This window comes from Orycteropus afer, unplaced genomic scaffold (genome assembly GCF_000298275.1).
Source record: "Orycteropus afer afer isolate SDZICR_OR568_19922 unplaced genomic scaffold, OryAfe1.0 scaffold00027, whole genome shotgun sequence".
NCBI lineage: Eukaryota > Metazoa > Chordata > Mammalia > Tubulidentata > Orycteropodidae > Orycteropus > Orycteropus afer.
The window spans coordinates 14,972,153-14,990,208 of record NW_006921614.1 but is presented as its reverse complement, the minus strand read 5'-3'; the positions used below and the strand labels follow the sequence as shown (position 1 = coordinate 14,990,208).

At 37.9% G+C, this 18,056-nt stretch overlaps 1 protein-coding gene across 1 annotated transcript in view; it reads right to left on the bottom strand.

Moving 5' to 3' along the window:
- GMDS (GDP-mannose 4,6-dehydratase) overlaps nucleotides 1-18,056 on the bottom strand; it is a 907,267-nt gene that overhangs the window by 543,157 nt on the left and 346,054 nt on the right. The window contains exons 5-6 of the mRNA XM_007935374.1: nucleotides 3,282-3,474; nucleotides 2,174-2,278 (exon numbers count right to left, since the gene is read on the bottom strand). Of these exons, the coding sequence (XP_007933565.1) occupies nucleotides 2,174-2,278; nucleotides 3,282-3,474 (298 nt within the window). The remainder of the gene's footprint in view (nucleotides 1-2,173; nucleotides 2,279-3,281; nucleotides 3,475-18,056) is intronic.

Sequence of the window (18,056 nt, the reverse complement as noted above, 5' to 3'; positions counted from 1 at the left end):
AGGGTTCCTATGAGTTAGAACTGATTCAGTGGCACCTAATGACAACAACAAGCTTTCAAGACAGTAAAGTTTTACTGAAACACAAAGTATTTATTGTTCATTTATTCATTTAAAAATTTAAGAATACAATACGGTCCTGCCATTAAGGCATTCTCAGCCTGGGAAAAGAAATCTCCTTGGTAAACAATAATTAATCTGGGAATATTGTTGGCAGATTTATTTAATACAAAAATTAATTTTCAAATTCCAAGTAATGTAGGGGTTTTAGATATCTAATCGAAGTCTTACATCATTTTCTCATATGCTTGTATATTTTTTCATTATTTGATTACATAAATGAAGTAAACAATGGGATATCATTCATTTCCAGGCATATAATAGTGACAAAACAAAATGCTGTACATCACATGGTCAAGTTTTTAACACATGATTAACAAAACCTCTAGTTACAGAACAATATGTATAGATTTCTATGTTGAAAATAAAGATACACAGAACATTTTTGAAGGAATGTTAATAGTGGGTCTGGGGATGGGGCGAGGAGTGGGTGTGAGGAAGGGAACTTTTAAAGAAATATTACATTTTTTAAAATAGGAAGTGATTAATATCGACCAAGATAAAAAATAGTTCTTTATTACAAGGTGTGCAAATAGCTCTGAAAACAGCTAAGAGAGGATTTTGAGAGGGAGTAATTTTCATTGTATCTGTTTATTCTACAAGAACTGCTTTTCCTTCTCCTAGCCTGATCCACAACAAGTGGCTTTTTTTAAAAAAAACTTTTTATTGTGATTTGGGTGAAATTGTACAAAACAGACTCATTAACATTCAATAGTTCATACACATTTTGTTTTGTGACACTATTTTATTCCCTGCAGTGTAACAGCTCTTCTCCCACTTCCTCCCTGTGGTTATCCTTTCCCTGTGTCCTTTTATTTATTTATTTTGCAAAGGGAAAGTTGAAAGAGAAAACACAAAAAACCAACAAATGTGTTCGAATGTTATTTGTGAGAAAAGATGCAGGTATTATCTTTTTCTGAACAGATTCCCTGAGCAACCAGCATAGCAAATGTTACAGACATTTGCCTGTTCCTTTCCCTCTACTAATGACACCCAGAACTACAAAATTAATGAAAGAAATGTTTCTGCCTACTTGTTAACTTGTATTCCTTTTGGGCGAAAAGGATGACAGGTTAGATTGTAATGCTTTAACAGTCAATCGTGGTGAGAATTTTCAACTTGTGAAATTATAAAATACAAACATACTGACATTAGAGACACCTTTATAAACCTGTCACTTTAATCTTTCTTCATGACTTGTTAGTTTAATTATGGGGCTCTAAAGTCACATAAAATTTCATTATAAGCATTACTAGTTGTTGGGCGTAAAACAACTTAAAACGCTGAACTTCGCATTTTCTTGGGCTAAAGGGCTAAATGATAGTGAAATTTAATAAAACTTATTAAAATTAGATTATATAGATAATTTGTACTTTGTAGAGTACACGTTTTATAGGGTTCTCATGCTACAATAAATCACAAATAATGACACCAGTGTACACTTTCTTATTTAAAATCTATCATCAGAAAGGAGAGCATGTTACAACAGTTTCAATAACAACTACGAAAAGGTAACAAAACAATGCAAAAAAAAAAAAAAAACCTGACAATTCTTCTAAATATAGGACTAATTTCAAGTTTATTTTGAGATACAATCTACAGAAGCATAGTAATTTCTCTATGTCTTTTTAATGGAATCTAAAGAATGAATACTGAATGTACAACCAATCCAAAGTTTAAAAAAATACAGGTTCTACAAGTCAAGTTTACATGAATATGAGTGACTTCCAGAAATAGGCATTAGTCTACATATTCCTTTTCATTCATATGGAAACTTCCTAATACTTAAGTTGAAAACATGCTTGGTAAGTCCTACCAATGAAAATGGTAAATCTCAAATGCTATTCTATTTTCACATTGAATAAAATGAAAATAGGGACATAATAACTAATTAAGGCTGGATTCATATTTCTTCCTTTACAACTTTTGATGTTCACTGTACTCAGAATTAGGTATGAATGTTTTTACAGTTTAGTGAATATGCTGAATATACACAGAAATTTCCTGATGTTGTTTAAAAAGCCTGGAATTCTCTTTTTAATGAATAGCTACTAACCTCTTCGAGGACTCTCATGATTGAAGAGAATGCCATTCACTGCAAACAGATTATATGCCTCACGGAAGTTCACCACAATCCAGTAGGCATAAAGTTTTGCTGCCCCTATTCAAATTTAAAGCAAATAAAGTTTATTATAAAAAATAATGCTTTTTAATCCATTTCAAGCAAGAACACATTTGCAAAAATTACAATTTGTAATGTATTAAGCTAGGAAATAAATTAATCAAAAGCCAAAAATAAATAAAAGTTCTTTATCAATTAATCACACTCACAAGTAAATGTTTAAGAATTCTTTACTTTTGTAGTATTGTGATAAACAGTTATTTCTTTCACAATCTTAACTATTGTTGTTGTTGTTGTTATGTGCCGTCGAGTCGGCCCCGACTCATAGCGACCCCTCCTTGGGTTTCCGAGGCAGTATCACTACGGAAGTAGGATTGCCCAACCTTCCTTCCGAGGAGTGGCTGGTGGGTTTGAACCGCCAGCCTTCTGGTTAGCAGTCAAGTGCCTTAGCCACTATGCTACCAGAGCTCCCAATCTTAACTATAGTGTGTGCAATATCAAGTTAAGTTCTCCTAGGTTTATTCTCTTTTTTAGTTTTAAGGAGTCAGCAAGTGAAAAAGTGAGATTTTAATATCCCAGTTGCTTTGAAATTTTATCACTGAAATCTTTTCATGAATACTCATTTTACAAATACATTACATACAACAGGATTTTTTTAAGGGTTTAAACTCAAGGGAGACTTTCACTGGGGAAATACAAAGCATGAAACCTTGTCACTTCAGCACAACCTCACAACACTTCAATAAAAGGAATCATCTTAGGTCTCATTTTTCTTTTAAAGTGATCTGTATAGGAGGGTTGAATGAACAAGAATTGGTGAAGTGAGGAGGTAATTCTACCCTGAGGCAAGGGCAACAAATACTTGTATTTAGCAATTTATAAAGGTATGCTTCTCAACAAGTTGAATCACTTTAGTCTATCTTAAAGTTAATCTCACACCCAAATGACTTCAGCTCTGAGACTCGAACAGAATTAAAACTGAAACACACATTCCCTACCCCCACAGATCAGACGGTGTGTCTGGCTCTGCACTTGCACTTACCATAGGGGGACCTAGGATAGAAGGGGGTGGTCTCCTTCTGAGGAATTTCTTGCACTTTCCCATAAAGTTCACTTGTTGAGGCTTGGTAGAACTTCACAGAATTGATAAGGCCACAAGTCTTAACTGCGTCCAGAAGGCGCAAAGTGCCAACACCATCAACATCTGCGGTGTACTCAGCAAGGTCAAAAGAAATCTGGAAAGAGCAGGGGAGACTGCTGCATTAACCGGGAACAAAAGCCTTGGTGTCAACAGTGCCAAGAAAGATGTTTACAAATATACACATTTTGAAATACCTACTGTGTGAGAAAGCAGAAACTATTTTCTAATATCAGAGTAAGAAGGTGGATATCATCTAACACTACATGGCTGGAAAATATCTTAAAACTGCATATTAATTATCATGATGGTGAGGGGTCGCTATGAGTCTGGTCCAACTCCACGGCACATAACAACAACAACAACGAGAACAAAACCACACTTAAATCATCTCCAAATTCTAGGTCTAAGTCCCTAAGGCAGTATTCCTCAAAGTGCAAATCCTTGCTTCTCAGAATCATCTGGGGCCCCCTTGAAAATCTAGATTGACTCAATCTCTTAGAGGTGGGAGCCTAAAATATTTTTAACAAGGCCCACTTGCTATTTATGCATAGAGATGTTTGAGAACATGTACTTTAGAGCACAGTTAACTTTTTGAAGGATTGTTTTATTTCCTATTTTTAAATTAAGATACAAGAATGACTTTGAGTATATTACATATATATTCTTTTTTATTACAAGGCACTCCACATACAGCAAGATGCTAATATATATATATAAATTGGATAACTTCTAACAAAAGGGTATAAAGGAACAATTTAATATCTTCAAAGTATTTTTAGAAAAATAAATGTGGTTGATATTTTTTTTCATTATTTACATGCACAGTGAACACATTAACCTAATAGTAAAACCTCCTAAAATAATGAGGCTAAGCAGCAACCCTGAAGACCTCTGTTTGTTCACAGAACAAACGCAGCCAGGCACAATGTGAAACATGCTTTTCTGTGTGCCTTGTGAATGACCCGTCTTCACCTGGAAAATCTTTCTCTGGGCTGATTGAGGTCACTGGCCTTCATATATATACATATATATAAATATATATATACACACACATATATAAGTATATATATACATACATGTATATACACACATATATACATATATATATATTATATATATATACATACATATATATATATTAACTTGACATACTATACACACGATGTGTGTATGTTTCATCCAAGAAAGAAAATTGAGGGCCATTTTATTCTTTTTTAATAACAGTTTGAGATGATTTATACACCACAGAATTCATCCTTTTGAAGTTTACCATGCCATTTTTAGTATATTCCCAACACTGTGGTACAGTGGTTAAGAGTGTTCGGCTACAAACCAAAAAGTTGGTGGTTTCAATACTCTAACCACTACACAGCAAAAAAATGAGGCAGCCTGCTTCCATAAAGATTTACAGCCTTGGAAACCCTGTGGGGCAGTTCCACCCTGTCCAATAGGGTAACTTTGAGTCAGTATAGAATTGACAGCACTGGGTTTGGTTTGGTTGTTGCAATCATGGCGAACTATCTAATTCCAGAACATTTTCATCACCTCAAAAAGAAACTCCACATCCCTTACCAGTCACTGTCCATTCCTTCCTAAACCCCTAGCAACTACTAATCTACTTCCTGTCTCTATGTATAAGTCCTCAGGTTACGAATATCCAAATAATAGACAACTCGTATTTGCCTTTTAATGTTACAAAAATTTGTCCTTATTTTGAAATGATTGAGCCAACCCCTACTACAACATATTCTTCATTTCAATTACCTTCGCTTGCTGAACGTGCAGCTTTTAAATCACTGAGACGGCTTCAAGCCTAAAGTAAGGCTAAATAATAACTGTATGTACCTTTTCCAACTAACCTGTGAATTTAACTTAAAGACACACTGATTCATAATCCAGGGGAGTACATGCATTTACCTATTCTAGATATTTCATATAAACGGAATCACACAATATATGGCCTTTTATGATTGGGTTCTTTCACTTAGCATAATGTTTTCATTTTTCTTGGATATATTATGTACCCATAAGTAGAATTTACATAGACCAGGAGGCAATCATTCAAACATAACAAGGGGACACTAACCAGTTTCTGAGGCGGTATCACTGCAGAAGTAGATTGTCCAACCTTCTTTCCGAGGAGTGGCTGGTGGGTTTGAACCGCCAGCCTTCTGGTTAGCAGTCAAATGACTTAGAAATTATGCCACCAGAGCTCCAAGGGGATAATGAATGGCTTAAAATCAGCAAAGGTGTGTGTCAGGGTTGTATTCCTTCATTATACTTATTCAATCTGCGTTCTGAGCAAATAATCTGAGAAGCTAGATTATATGAAGAAGAACGTGACATCAAAATTGGAGGAAGACTCATTAACAACCCGCAATACGCAGATGCTATAACCTTCCTCATTGCAAATGAAGATCACTTGCAGCACTTACTGATGAAGATCAGATTACAACCTTCAGTATGGACTAAACCTCAACATAAAGAAAACAAAAAATCCTCACAACTGAACCAATAAGCAACATCATGATAAACAGAGAAAAGACTGAAGTTGTGCAAGATTTCATTTTACTTGGATACACAATCAACATCCATGGAAGCAGCATTCAGGAAATCAAATGATGTATTGCACTCCACAAATCTGCTGCAAAAGACCTCTTTAAAGTGTTTAAGAGCAAAGATGTCACTTAGAAGACTAAGGTGTACCTGATCCAAGCCATGGTATTTTCAGTAGCTTCATATGCATGTGAGAGTTGAACAGTGAATAATGAATACCACAGAAGATCTGATGTTTTTGAACTGTGGTGTTGACAAAGAATATTGAAGGTACTATGGACTACTAGAAGAATGAACAAATCTATCTTGGAGGAGGTAAAGCCAGAATGTTCTTTAAAAATGAGGATAGCCAGACTTCATGTCTCATACTTTGGTCATGTTGTCAGATGGGACCAGTTCCTGGAGAAGGATAACATGTTGGGTAAAGGGTTAGCAAAAAAGAGGAAGACCCTCAATGAGATGGATTGACACAGTGGCTGCAATGATGGGCTCAAGTATAGCAATGGTTGTGAGGTTGATGCAGGACTAGCAGTGTTTTGTTCTGTTGTCACTATGGGTCAGAACTGACTTGACGGCACCTAACCACAGTAACAGGAATAGAATTGCTTAAGTCATATAATAATTATATGTGTAACACTTTGAGGAATCATCAAACTATGTTCCAGAATAGATGACCCATTTTAGATTACCACCAACAATGAATGAAGATCCAATTTCTGCAGATCCCTATCAAAACTTATTATCTGTCTTTTTGGTTATACCAGTCTTACTGGGTGTGAAGTGGGATCTCATTGTGCTCTTAATTTGCATTTGCCTAATGACTAATGATCTTGAGCATCTTTTCATGCGCTTCTTGGCCATTTGTGAATCTTTTTTTTGAGAAATGTCTATTCAAGTTTTTTGCCAATTTTATTTAAATTGGGTTGTCTTTTTTATTGAGTTGTGAGTTCATTATGTATATTCAGAACACAAGTCCCTATCAGATATAATATGTACAAATATTTTCTCCCATTATAAAGTTTTTACTTTCTTAATGGTATCCTATGAAGTACAAATCCAATTGATCTATTCATTTTCTTTTGTCACTTATTCTTTTGATGTCATATCTAAGAACGCTTTGCGTTATCTAAGGTCATGAAGATTTACTCCTGTGTTTTATTCTAAGAGTTTTATCATTTTAGCTCTTGTATGTAGGTCTACAACCTATTTTGAGTTAATTTTTGTATATGGTATGCAGGAAGGGCTCAATGTCACTGTTTTGCATGTAAATATCCACTTGCCCTAGCACCATATGTTGAAAGGCTATTCTTGGCTCATTTAATTGTTTTGGTAAGGTCATTTCATTTTAGGTAAAGATCGTGTCCATGCTGAAGGGACAAGGTGGCTAAAGAACACCCCAGGATATAGAGACAGCAGGACTATCTGGTATATCCCTTGAGCAAATTACTCAATCTCTGCTTCTGCTCGCAGTTTCCTCATGATAATAGGTGCCACAACTGTACATTTATATGTTGTTGTTGTTACGCGCCGTCGAGTCAGACCCAACTCATAGCAACCCCTCCTGGGTTTCCGAGACAGTATCACTACAGAAGTAGGATTGCCCAACCTTCCTTCTGAGGAGTGGCTGGTGGGTTTGAACTGCCAGTCTTCTGGTTAGCAGTCAAGTGCCTTAGGCACTATGTTACCAGAGCTCCTTTAAAATTCTCTTAAATATGCTTTTGCTTAGGTTTTACAACAATTCTAGGAAAAATATAAACCAGGTACTGAAGTTCAGAGAGCTAAACTGTTAAAACTCACTGCTAGGAGCAGCAGAGCTGGGTCTAAACATAGGGTCTTTGGCATGTGGACTGGGGCTCGTCAAGAAATCAGGGCTCAGTCTCTCCTGGGACTCAGACCTCAGTGAAAAAGCTAATGAAACCCTCAGACATTCTAACAAGAAAAGGAGAAAAAATGTACAAATGTGTATATACTCATAAAATGCTGCCCACAATTTCTGGGGTTTCACAGAATGCAGATTAAGAACCTCCTGAACTATATGATTTTTAGGATACTTTCTAACACTAAGTATCACCTATCAAGCTGGTATTAAAATTTTTAACGAAGAATTTCATTTCCAATCTCTTTTAATAGGTCAATCAAGGGTGAATGGAAAATGATTTTTTTTTTCTTTTCTTGGTTACTTTTATATTTATAAACATACTGCCTAAAGAGCAACATGAAAAGAATAGCTAGTATTTTTTTGAGTACTCAGAACAGGCCAGACATCATTTTAAGCATTTAGCATGTACATGTTATTAATTCTAAGAACAGGTAATTACTAAAACTGAAGCATAGAGGCCACTGTAAGTGGTGGAGCCATACCTTGTACCAAACAAAAAAACCAAGCTCACTGCCGTCAAGTTGGATCCGACTCATAGCAAACCCTCCTTGGGTTTCTGAGGTGGTATAACTGCAGAAGTAGATTGCCCAACCTTCCTTCTGAGGAGTGGCTGGTGGGTTTGAACTGCCAGCCTTCTGTTTAGCAGTCAAATGCTTTAGGCACTACGCTATCAGAGATACCTTGTATTCCTGTTATATATATGGAGCCCCTGGATGGTGCAAATGGTTAACATGTGCAGCTGCTGACTAAAAGATCGGAGGTTTGATTCCACCCAAATGTACCTCAGAAGAAAAAACTGGCAATCTACTCCTGAAAAACCACCCAATGAAAACAGCTCTACTCTGACACACAGGGGATCACTATGAGTCTCAGTCCATTAGACAGCAACTGGTATATATTATATAATCATATTTTATATTCATGGCAAATAGAAAGTACTCCATGCAAGTACCTCAATAACTGAAACATAGAATAAGAGACTTCACACAAATTAAAAGCTTTTATTTATCCAATTTCAATAATAAGTAGGTCCTTATTCAGAGGACATAAATCATAGAAAAGAATTAAAAGTGGTTAGGCTAAAGATAATAAATAAGGCAGAAGACTAGAGAGGGGGTCTGTGTGTACAGATTTTTAGTTGATCAAGAATTAAGATTACACAAACCCTAGCCTCCACGATCCTGAGACTAGAAGAATGATACGGTGCCTGGTTACCACTGCCCACCATCCTGAAAAGCATCACAATAGAAAGTCCTGGATATAGTGGGAAAAAACTGTGGAACAAAACTCAAAATAATTTTTAAAAAAGACAGGGTGTACTCGTCTGATAGAGAATGGTGGAACCCCCAAGACTAACCTTTTATCCTCCTTTAACCGTTTAAACCATCCCTGTGACTCAACTTTCAGCCAAACAATAGACAGGATTATAAGGTGAACAAATCTGTCTTGAAAGAAGTATAGCCAGAATGCTCCTTAGAAACAAGACTTCATTACACATGGTTCAGTCATGTTGCCTGAAGGGACTAGTCCCTGAAGAAGGATATCACGCTTGATAAAGTGGAGGGTCAACAAAAAAGGGGAAGATTCAGAAGGGGATGGATCGACACAGTGGCTGCAATGACAAGCTCAAGTATACCAATGATTGTGAGGATGGTGCAGGAGCAGATAGTATGTCATTCTCTTATATATAAGGTTGCTAGGAGTCAGAATTGATTCAACAGCACCTAACAACAACAACAAAAGGTAAACAATAACACTAAGGAAGTAATCATTCCCTAGAAAAACCAACCACATGAAATAAAAAGGGCAGCATTTGCCCAGGGATAAGGCTCCAAAAGGAGCTCCGGTAGCATAGTGGCTAAGTCACTTGCCTGCTAACCAGAAGGCTGACGGTTCAAACCCACCAGCCACTCCTCGGAAGGAAGGTTGGGCAATCCTACTTCTGTAGTGACATTGCCTCGGAAACCCAAGGAGGGGTCGCTATGAGTCGGGGCCGACTCGACGGCACATAACAACAACAACAACAAGGCTCCAAAGGCAGGAAAGGACTGGAAAGAAGGATGAATGGAAATGGTAAACATCAGGAGAAAAATGGAAGAATGGTGTTACACTGCAGGGATTGCAATCAATGTCACGAATCAAAATGTATACGAATTGTTGAATGGAAAACCAATTTGTTCAGTAAACTTACACCTAAATCACAATAACAAGTTTTAAAAAAGGAAAAGAATTAAGCTTATTATTGATACTCAAGATGCTGGAAAATTACATTGGTTAATAAAAGCTATTGTTTATGAAGTGCTTTATAATACAAGGTAACTCAAATTAAATGTTTCCTTTTTTTAAGATCAGAACAATATTTTGTAGCTTGATAAATTCAGAATGGTTGCAGATGTTTCTGAATCACACAAAAAATATTAAACTAAACCAGGGGTTGGTAAAATTGCAACCCATAGCCCAAATCTGGCCTGTTGCCTATTTCGTAACAAACTTTTATTGAACACAGCTACACTCACTAATTTATGCATTGTCTAAGGCTGTTTCTACCCTACAACAGCAGAGTTGAATAGTGTGACACAGAATGTATTTCCCATAAAGCTGACAATATTTACTGTTTGGCCTTTCAGAGAAAAAGTTTCCAGACCCCTGAACTACACCACAGTTGTGTCTGGTAGCCAAGGTTGAATAAGTTTTTGTTCAGTCACTATTTTTTCTTTATATTTCCAATCCTGTACAGTGATTGCTGTTGCTGTTGTTACGTGCCATCAAGTCGGACTCAACTCATAGCGACCCCTCTTTGGGTTCCCGAGGCAGTATCACTATAGAAGTAGATTGCCCCATCTTCCTTCTGATCAGTGATTAGTGATTATGAAATATGTTTCTGATCACAAAAACTGAGCTACATTCTCAGATTTTCAGAGACTCAGTTGAAACAGATTTTTGTACTAATAGGAGGACAAAAAATTGGAATGAATCCCCCCAAAAAACAAGCCTACAAAATACTGTCCTATGCGGTAGTGTAGTGCCTAAGGCACTTGACTGCTAACCAGGAGGCTGACGGTTCAAACCCACCAGCCACTCCTCAGAAGTAAGGTTGGGCAATCTACTTCCGTAGTGATACTGCCTCGGAAATCCAAGGAGAGGTCGCTATGACTTGGGTCCGACTCGAGGGCACATAACAACAACAACATGCTCCTCCTTCCAGAAATAGTTTTGTTTCTTGACTTCTGGAACCCCACATTATTTTAGTTTTCTTCCAGCTTCACTGGCAGCAACCTTCTAGTTTGGGTCTGGTCCCTCCCTCTCCACTCAAGCTCCAAGTGAGCACACAGGACTCAGTGTGAAAGTTCTCTCCACTCACCCTCTTGGCATCACATGGGCCCATGTCCTGGCACCTTCTCTCCATGATCTCCATGATCAGGGTTCCCAACTGTCCATCTCCAGTCCTTCCCTCTCCATGGAGCCTCACGTATCCTACTGCCTACTTAGCCTGTTTAACAGCCACATTTGCTGTTGTTAGTTGTCACTGAGTTAGTTCTCACACAAGGTGACCTCATGTACAACAGAACAAAATGTTGTCCAATCCTGTACCATCTTCAAGACTGTTGGTATTGCATACATAAAACCCTTTTACATAAACAATACTGCGTCATCAGGGATAGCGAACGATAATCTATGAATAAACGGATAAACAGGGTGAATGATCAGAGATATCTAGGTAAAAAGGATTATACCTATGACCATATGTAAGGTTGGCAGATGATATTTCTACATACATATTTGTATGTGTTGTAAGAATGTCTATATATATAATAGAGTTAATAGGGGCAAAGTTATGATAACTTCTTAGCCACAGTCAGGCATCCTGATGGAGCGAGCTGTTGGACCTGTAGGCTCAGTACCATCGTCATGGGACATCAAGCTCAATTGGCATAACATACTACACAAAAACACTGTTCTACATCTTACTTTGGTGAATATCAACTGGGTTCTTAAAAGCTCACAAACGGCCAACTAGAGACTCATTCAGAGCAAAGAATGAAGAAAACTAAAGACTCATGGAGACAGTTAGTCTAGGGGATTAGTAGACCATGAGAACCTCAGCCTTTATGAATATGAGACCAGAAGAACTAGATGGTGCCCAGCTACCAGTCAACCACTCAGAAAGTGATCAGTGCAGGAGATCCTGGATAGAGTGGGAGAGCAATGTAGAACAAAATTCAAAATTTTAAGAAAGACCAGATTTACTAGTCTCATAGAGCCTGGTGAGACCCCCAAGACTATGGCCCCTAGTTACCCTTTAGGCCTGGAATTGAACTTACTCCCATGGCTTCAAAAGACATGGGAGTAAGCCAAACAAGACAAAAAATACATAGGGTGAATATTTACATCAGGTAGATACACTCCTTAAAGTGATCAATTGTGGGGAACAGAAAGGCAGTGTCTGCATAGGGTGACAGCTCAGGGGGCAGGAATGCATAGGAAAGAAGGACACAGGGAAGAGGTAATTACAGGAAGGAAGTGTGAAGGAGCTGTTACATTGTGGGGAACTGTAGTCAATGTTATGAAAATGTGTATGAACTGCTATATGGAAAATGAATTTGCTCTGTAAACTTTCACCAAAATCATCATAAAAATTAAAAAAAAGATTGTTAGCATGTTTCAGTCTATTGTTGGGGGCCACAGTATATTTTGAGTGGTTCCAGTTTAAGTGACTCATCTTCCATCACTATATCAAACAATATTCTATTGTGATCCATAGAGTTTTCATTGGCTAATTTTCAGAAACAGATCACCAGACCTTTCTTCTTAGTCTGTCAGCTTTGCTAAAACCTGTCCACCATGGGTGACCCTGTTGATATTTGAAATATCAGTGGCATAGCTTGTAGTATTGTCATAAAATGTAAGTCACACAAGCAAAACGACAAACTGGCAAGTGGTGGATCTCACAACTAGCAAAGGTAAAACAGCATTGCTGATACTGTTTCCCAAATCGCTTTTCCCCTGACCCCTCATCTCTGTAAATGGCACTCATTAACATGTTGCTTAAAATAAAAACACAGAAATCATCCCTGATTTTTCCTTTCCTTCAGAGTTTACAGAAATCTAACTACTTTTCACTATTTTCACCTCTATCCCTCTAATTTAGATTACTACCATCTTTCAGCTTATACAATAGGCCTCCAATGTAGTTAGTTACATTCCTTTCACCATTTGATGCTGAAAGCTTTCTCCACCAGCATCACCAACCACTCTCGTCTCCCTAGGGATCCAGATGCTCTGGGTATTCTGGAGCCAGTTTGCCCTAGTACAGCCTCACACCTGCTATTCCTCTATGTGCACTGCACTTCCCTCTCAGCCACATCACTCCCTCACCTAATTCAAGTCGTCACCTCAGGCAGGCCTTCTTTGCGTACTTAGGAATCCCTTCATCTAATTCATTCTTCTCTAATTCATACCTGACATTATCTGTTCACTTATTATCTATTCCCACCATTAAAATGGAAGCTCCATGAGGGCAGGGAGATTATCTTGTTTTCTACAGTACCTCCTGTGACTGGAATACTGTTTCACATAATATTACTTGAATAAATAAGAGGGTATATAAACTAATGAAAAAAGTAAATGTCAAATACAAAGCAATCAAAAACAAAAAGTAACAACAACAAAAAAAAAACTACCAGAATAACAGAAGGGTGGTAATTTTGTTGTTGTTGTTAGGTGCCACTGAATTGGCTCTGACTCACAGTGATACTGTGTACAAAAGAAGGAAATACTGCCCAGTCTTGCACCAGCCTCACAATTCTTGCTATGGTTGAGGCCATCAATGTAGTCACTGTGTCAATCCATCTCCTTGAGGGTCTTCCCCTTTGTCAATAACCCTTTACTTTATCAAACTTGATATCCTTCTGCAGGGAATGATCCCTTCTGACAATATGACCAAAGTAGGTGAGACAAAATCTGGCCATTCTCACGTCCAAGGGGCATTCCAGCTGGACTTCTTTCAGAATAGATTTCTGTGTTGTTCTGGCAGTCTATGGTATTTTCAGTATTCTTCACCAACACCACAATTCAAAGGAATCAACTCTTCTTTAACACCATGGCTTGAGTTAGGTGCACTTTAGTCTTCAAAGTGACATTTTTGATTTTCAACACTTTAACGTGGTCTTTTGCAGCAGATATGCCCAGTGCAATAAGACCTCTGACTTCTTGACTGCTGTTTCCATGGGTGTTGACTGGGGATCCAAGTAAAATGAAATCTCTGCCAACTTCAATCTTCTCTACTTACTGTGAAGTTGTTTATTGGTTCAGTGGTGAGGACTTTTGTTTTCTTAAGTTGAGGAGTAACACATAATGAAGACGGTATACTCTTTATTCTTCATCACTAAGTCCTGCAAGTCTTTTACTTTCAGCAAACAAAGTTGTATCATCTGCATATCACAGGTTGTTAATGAGTCTTCCCCTTATCCTGATGCTGTGTTCCTCATATAGTCCAGCTTCCTGGATTATTTACTCAGCACAGAGACTGAATAAATACAGTAAAGGCTACAACCCTGACACATACCCTCCTTGATTTTAAACCATACAATAGCCCCTTGGTCTATGTACAAGTTCCTCATGAGCACAGTTAAATGTTCTGGAATTCCTATTCTTTGCAATGTTATCCATAATGTGTTATGACTCATACAACTGAATGCCTGTGCATAGTCAATAAAACACAGGTAAGCATCTTTCTGGTGTTCTTTGGTTTCAGCCAAAATCCATTTGACATTAGCAATGATATCTTTTGTTCCACATCCTCTTCTGAATCCAGCTTGCATTTCTGGAAGCTCCCTGTCAATATACTGATACAACTGTTTTTGAATTACCTTCAGCAAGATTTTATTTGTGTGTGATATTAATGATATTGTTCGATAATTTCTACATTGTGTTGGATTGATCACCTTTCTTTGACGTGGGCACAAATATGAATTTCTTCAGTCAGTTGGCCAGGCCAGGTAGCTGTTTTCCAAATGTCTTGGATAGATGAGTAAGTGCCTCTAGTGCTGACTCCGTTTGTTCAAACATCTCAATGGGTATTCCATCAATTCCTGGAGCCTTGTTTCTCACTGATTTCGTCAGTGCAGCTTAGATTTCTTTCACTGGCTCTTGATAATAGGTTAACTCCTGAAATAGCTGAATGTTGCCCAATTCTTTCTGGTACAGTGACTCTCTGTATTCCTTCCTTTGATGCTTCTTGCATCGTTCAACATTTTCTCCATAGAATCCTTCAATATCCCAACTTGAGGCTTGAATTTTTTCTTCAGTTCTTTCAACTTAAGAAATTTCAAATGTGTTCTACCCTTTAGGTTTTCTAACTCCAGGTCGTTACATTTCATTATAATCCTTTGTCTTCTTGAGTCACTCTTTGAAATCTTCAGTTCAGCTTCTTTATTTCAACATTTCTTCCATTCCGTTTAGCTACTCTCTATTCAAGAGCAAGTGTCAGCATCTCTCTTGACATCCATTTTGGCCTTTTCTTCCTTTTCTGTCTTCTTCAGAACCTTTTGCTTTCTTTGTGCATGATGTTCTTGATGTCAATCCCCACCCCACCCCCAACTCATCTGGTCTTTGGTCATTACTGTTCCATGCATCAAATCTGTTCTTCGGATGGTTTCTAAATTCAGGTGGGATATAAGCAAGGTCATATTTTGGCTCTTGTGGACTGCTATAATTTTCTTCAGCTTCAACTTGAACTTGCAAATGAGCAATTAATTGATGGTCCATTCCATAGTTAGCTCCTGACCTTGTTTTGGCTGAAGATACTGAGCTTCATCACCTCTTTCCAAAGATGTAATCTATTTGATTCCTGTGTATCCCACCTGGTGAGGTTCACATGTATAGCCACTATTTGTGTTGTTTAAAAAGGGTATTTGCAATGTATAAGTCATTGGTCTTACAAAATTCTATCATGCGATCTCTGGCCACATTTCTATCACCAAAGCCATTTTCCAATTACCTATGTTTCTTCATTTCCAACTTTCACATTCCAATCAGCAGCAAAAATCAACACATCTTGACTGCATGTTTGGTCAATTTCAGATTGCATAGTTGGTAAAAATCTTCAATTATCTTCACCTTTGGCTTTAGTAGTTGGTGTATAAATTTGAATAGTAGTTGTATTGTTGATTTTACAGGTACTGAAATCATAATTAAAATAAATTCAAACAAAGAGCATAAGAAAATTTCATAACAAATCGATGAACACAGCCTTATTTTCAGGCTTTTCAATTGAAACAAGGAAAATATATGGAGTAATTTAAATGTAAGCACAGTTAGCTATACATAAATCCTATGCAATATTTTGATGTGATATGTAGAGTTGGTAAAGAAATTAAAGTTATTAATGATTCCATTCTACTTTGATCAACAATGAATGTTCACATAAGCAGCAGTCAAGAAATCAAATGGCATATTGCTGTGGCCAAATATGCTGCAAAAGACTCCTTTAAAGTTTTAAAAAGCAAAGATGCCACTTTAATGACTAAAGAGCACTTTAGACCCAAGTTATGGTCTTTTCAATCACCTCATATGCATGCAAAAGTTGGATAATGAAAAAAGAATTTATGTGGTGAATGTGTGGTAATGACAAAAAATATTGAATATACCATAGATCGCCACAAAAAATGAACAAATCAGTTTTTAAGAAATACAACCAGACTGTTCCTTAGAAGCAAGGAAGAGGAAACTTCACCTAGCTTATTTTGGACATGTCATCAGGAAATAGCAATTGCTAGAAAAAAGGACATTACACTCGGTAAAGTAGAAGGCCAACGAAAACAAGGGGAACCCTCAATGAGATGGATTAGCACAGCCACAACAATCAACTCAAACATATCACTGATCATAAAGATAGCACAGGACCGGGAAATATTTTGTCCTATTATTCACAGGTCACCATAAATAAGAGCCTACTTAATGGAAATAACAACAACAAAAAAAACAACACATACTTTGCATCTCCAAACCTTTATGGCCCGTGGTAAGACCCAGCATCTCAGGTGACTTAGCCTCTCCCATATCACTTCCCCTGTGCCCCACACCAGCCTACAGGCTCCCTATCCAAAGACCTGGGCACTTGCTGTTCCTTCTCTTTGGTGCGTGTCACCCCGAATTTTGTGTAGTTCATTTCTCACTTCTTTCCTCAGAAAGCCCTGTCCTGCCCTTGCATCTAACACTTTGGGAGCCCTTTATTTAAGAGTTTTGCCCATCATCTGCTTTATGGTCCCCCTGGCTCTACTTGATTGGCTAGACCATGAGCTCCCTGAGGATAGGAACTCTGTGTGTGTGTGTGTGAGTGTGTGCCCATACATTTTCTCTTTTCTCATTCTTCCTGCCACTAAGAACACTGCCTATCACACAGAAGGTGCTCAAGAAATGAATAAAATGGCATTAAGTCTGAAGGTCAGGCATACAATTTCCCAGTGACCTACTATACAATTAATAACAGAATAAACTTTAGATATGAAGCAAATTCTGTATTTTAAATCTTAAGGAATGGGCCAAAATTTCCTATTACAAATACTACCTCAGAAAAAGAGAAGATACCTGCTGTAAGAACTAAATGTGGGAAAGATGATGGGAGACCAGAAAGTTGTCTGTCAACGGGGGTGTCCTAGAGACAGGAAGAAGTTGTGAATACTTGAAACCACAAAAGCAGACCTCTGTTTACTGTCCTAAGAAGCGCTTGGTGGTGCAGTGGTTAAGGTAATTGGCTGCTAACCAAAAGGTTGGTGCTTTGAACCCACCAGTCGCTTCGTGGAAGAAACATGAGGCGGTCTGCTTCCATAAAGATTTACAGCCTTGGAAACCCTATGGGGGTCACTGTGAATTGGAATCAACTTGATGGCAGTGAGTTGGTTTGGCCTGGTTTTCTCCCCTGGGGCCTCTGCATCAGCTAGTGAAAATGAAATCAATAAGAACAACAGTAAAATGTTACTGGACGTCCCTGGTCAGACTTTCCCAGGGAGCAGAAGCTCAGCACAACCCACCATTTACTTAGTGGTTGGGAAGAGATGAAAATCTGTTTTCACAGCACTAGGCAGGTGTGGCGGGAGCTCTGGTAGCATAATGGCTAAGACACTTGCCTGCTAACCAGACAGCTGGAGGTTCAAACCCATCAGCCACTCCTCAGAAGGAAGGTTGGGCAATCCTACTTCTGTAGTGATACTGCCTCAGAAACCCAAGGAGGGGTCGCTATG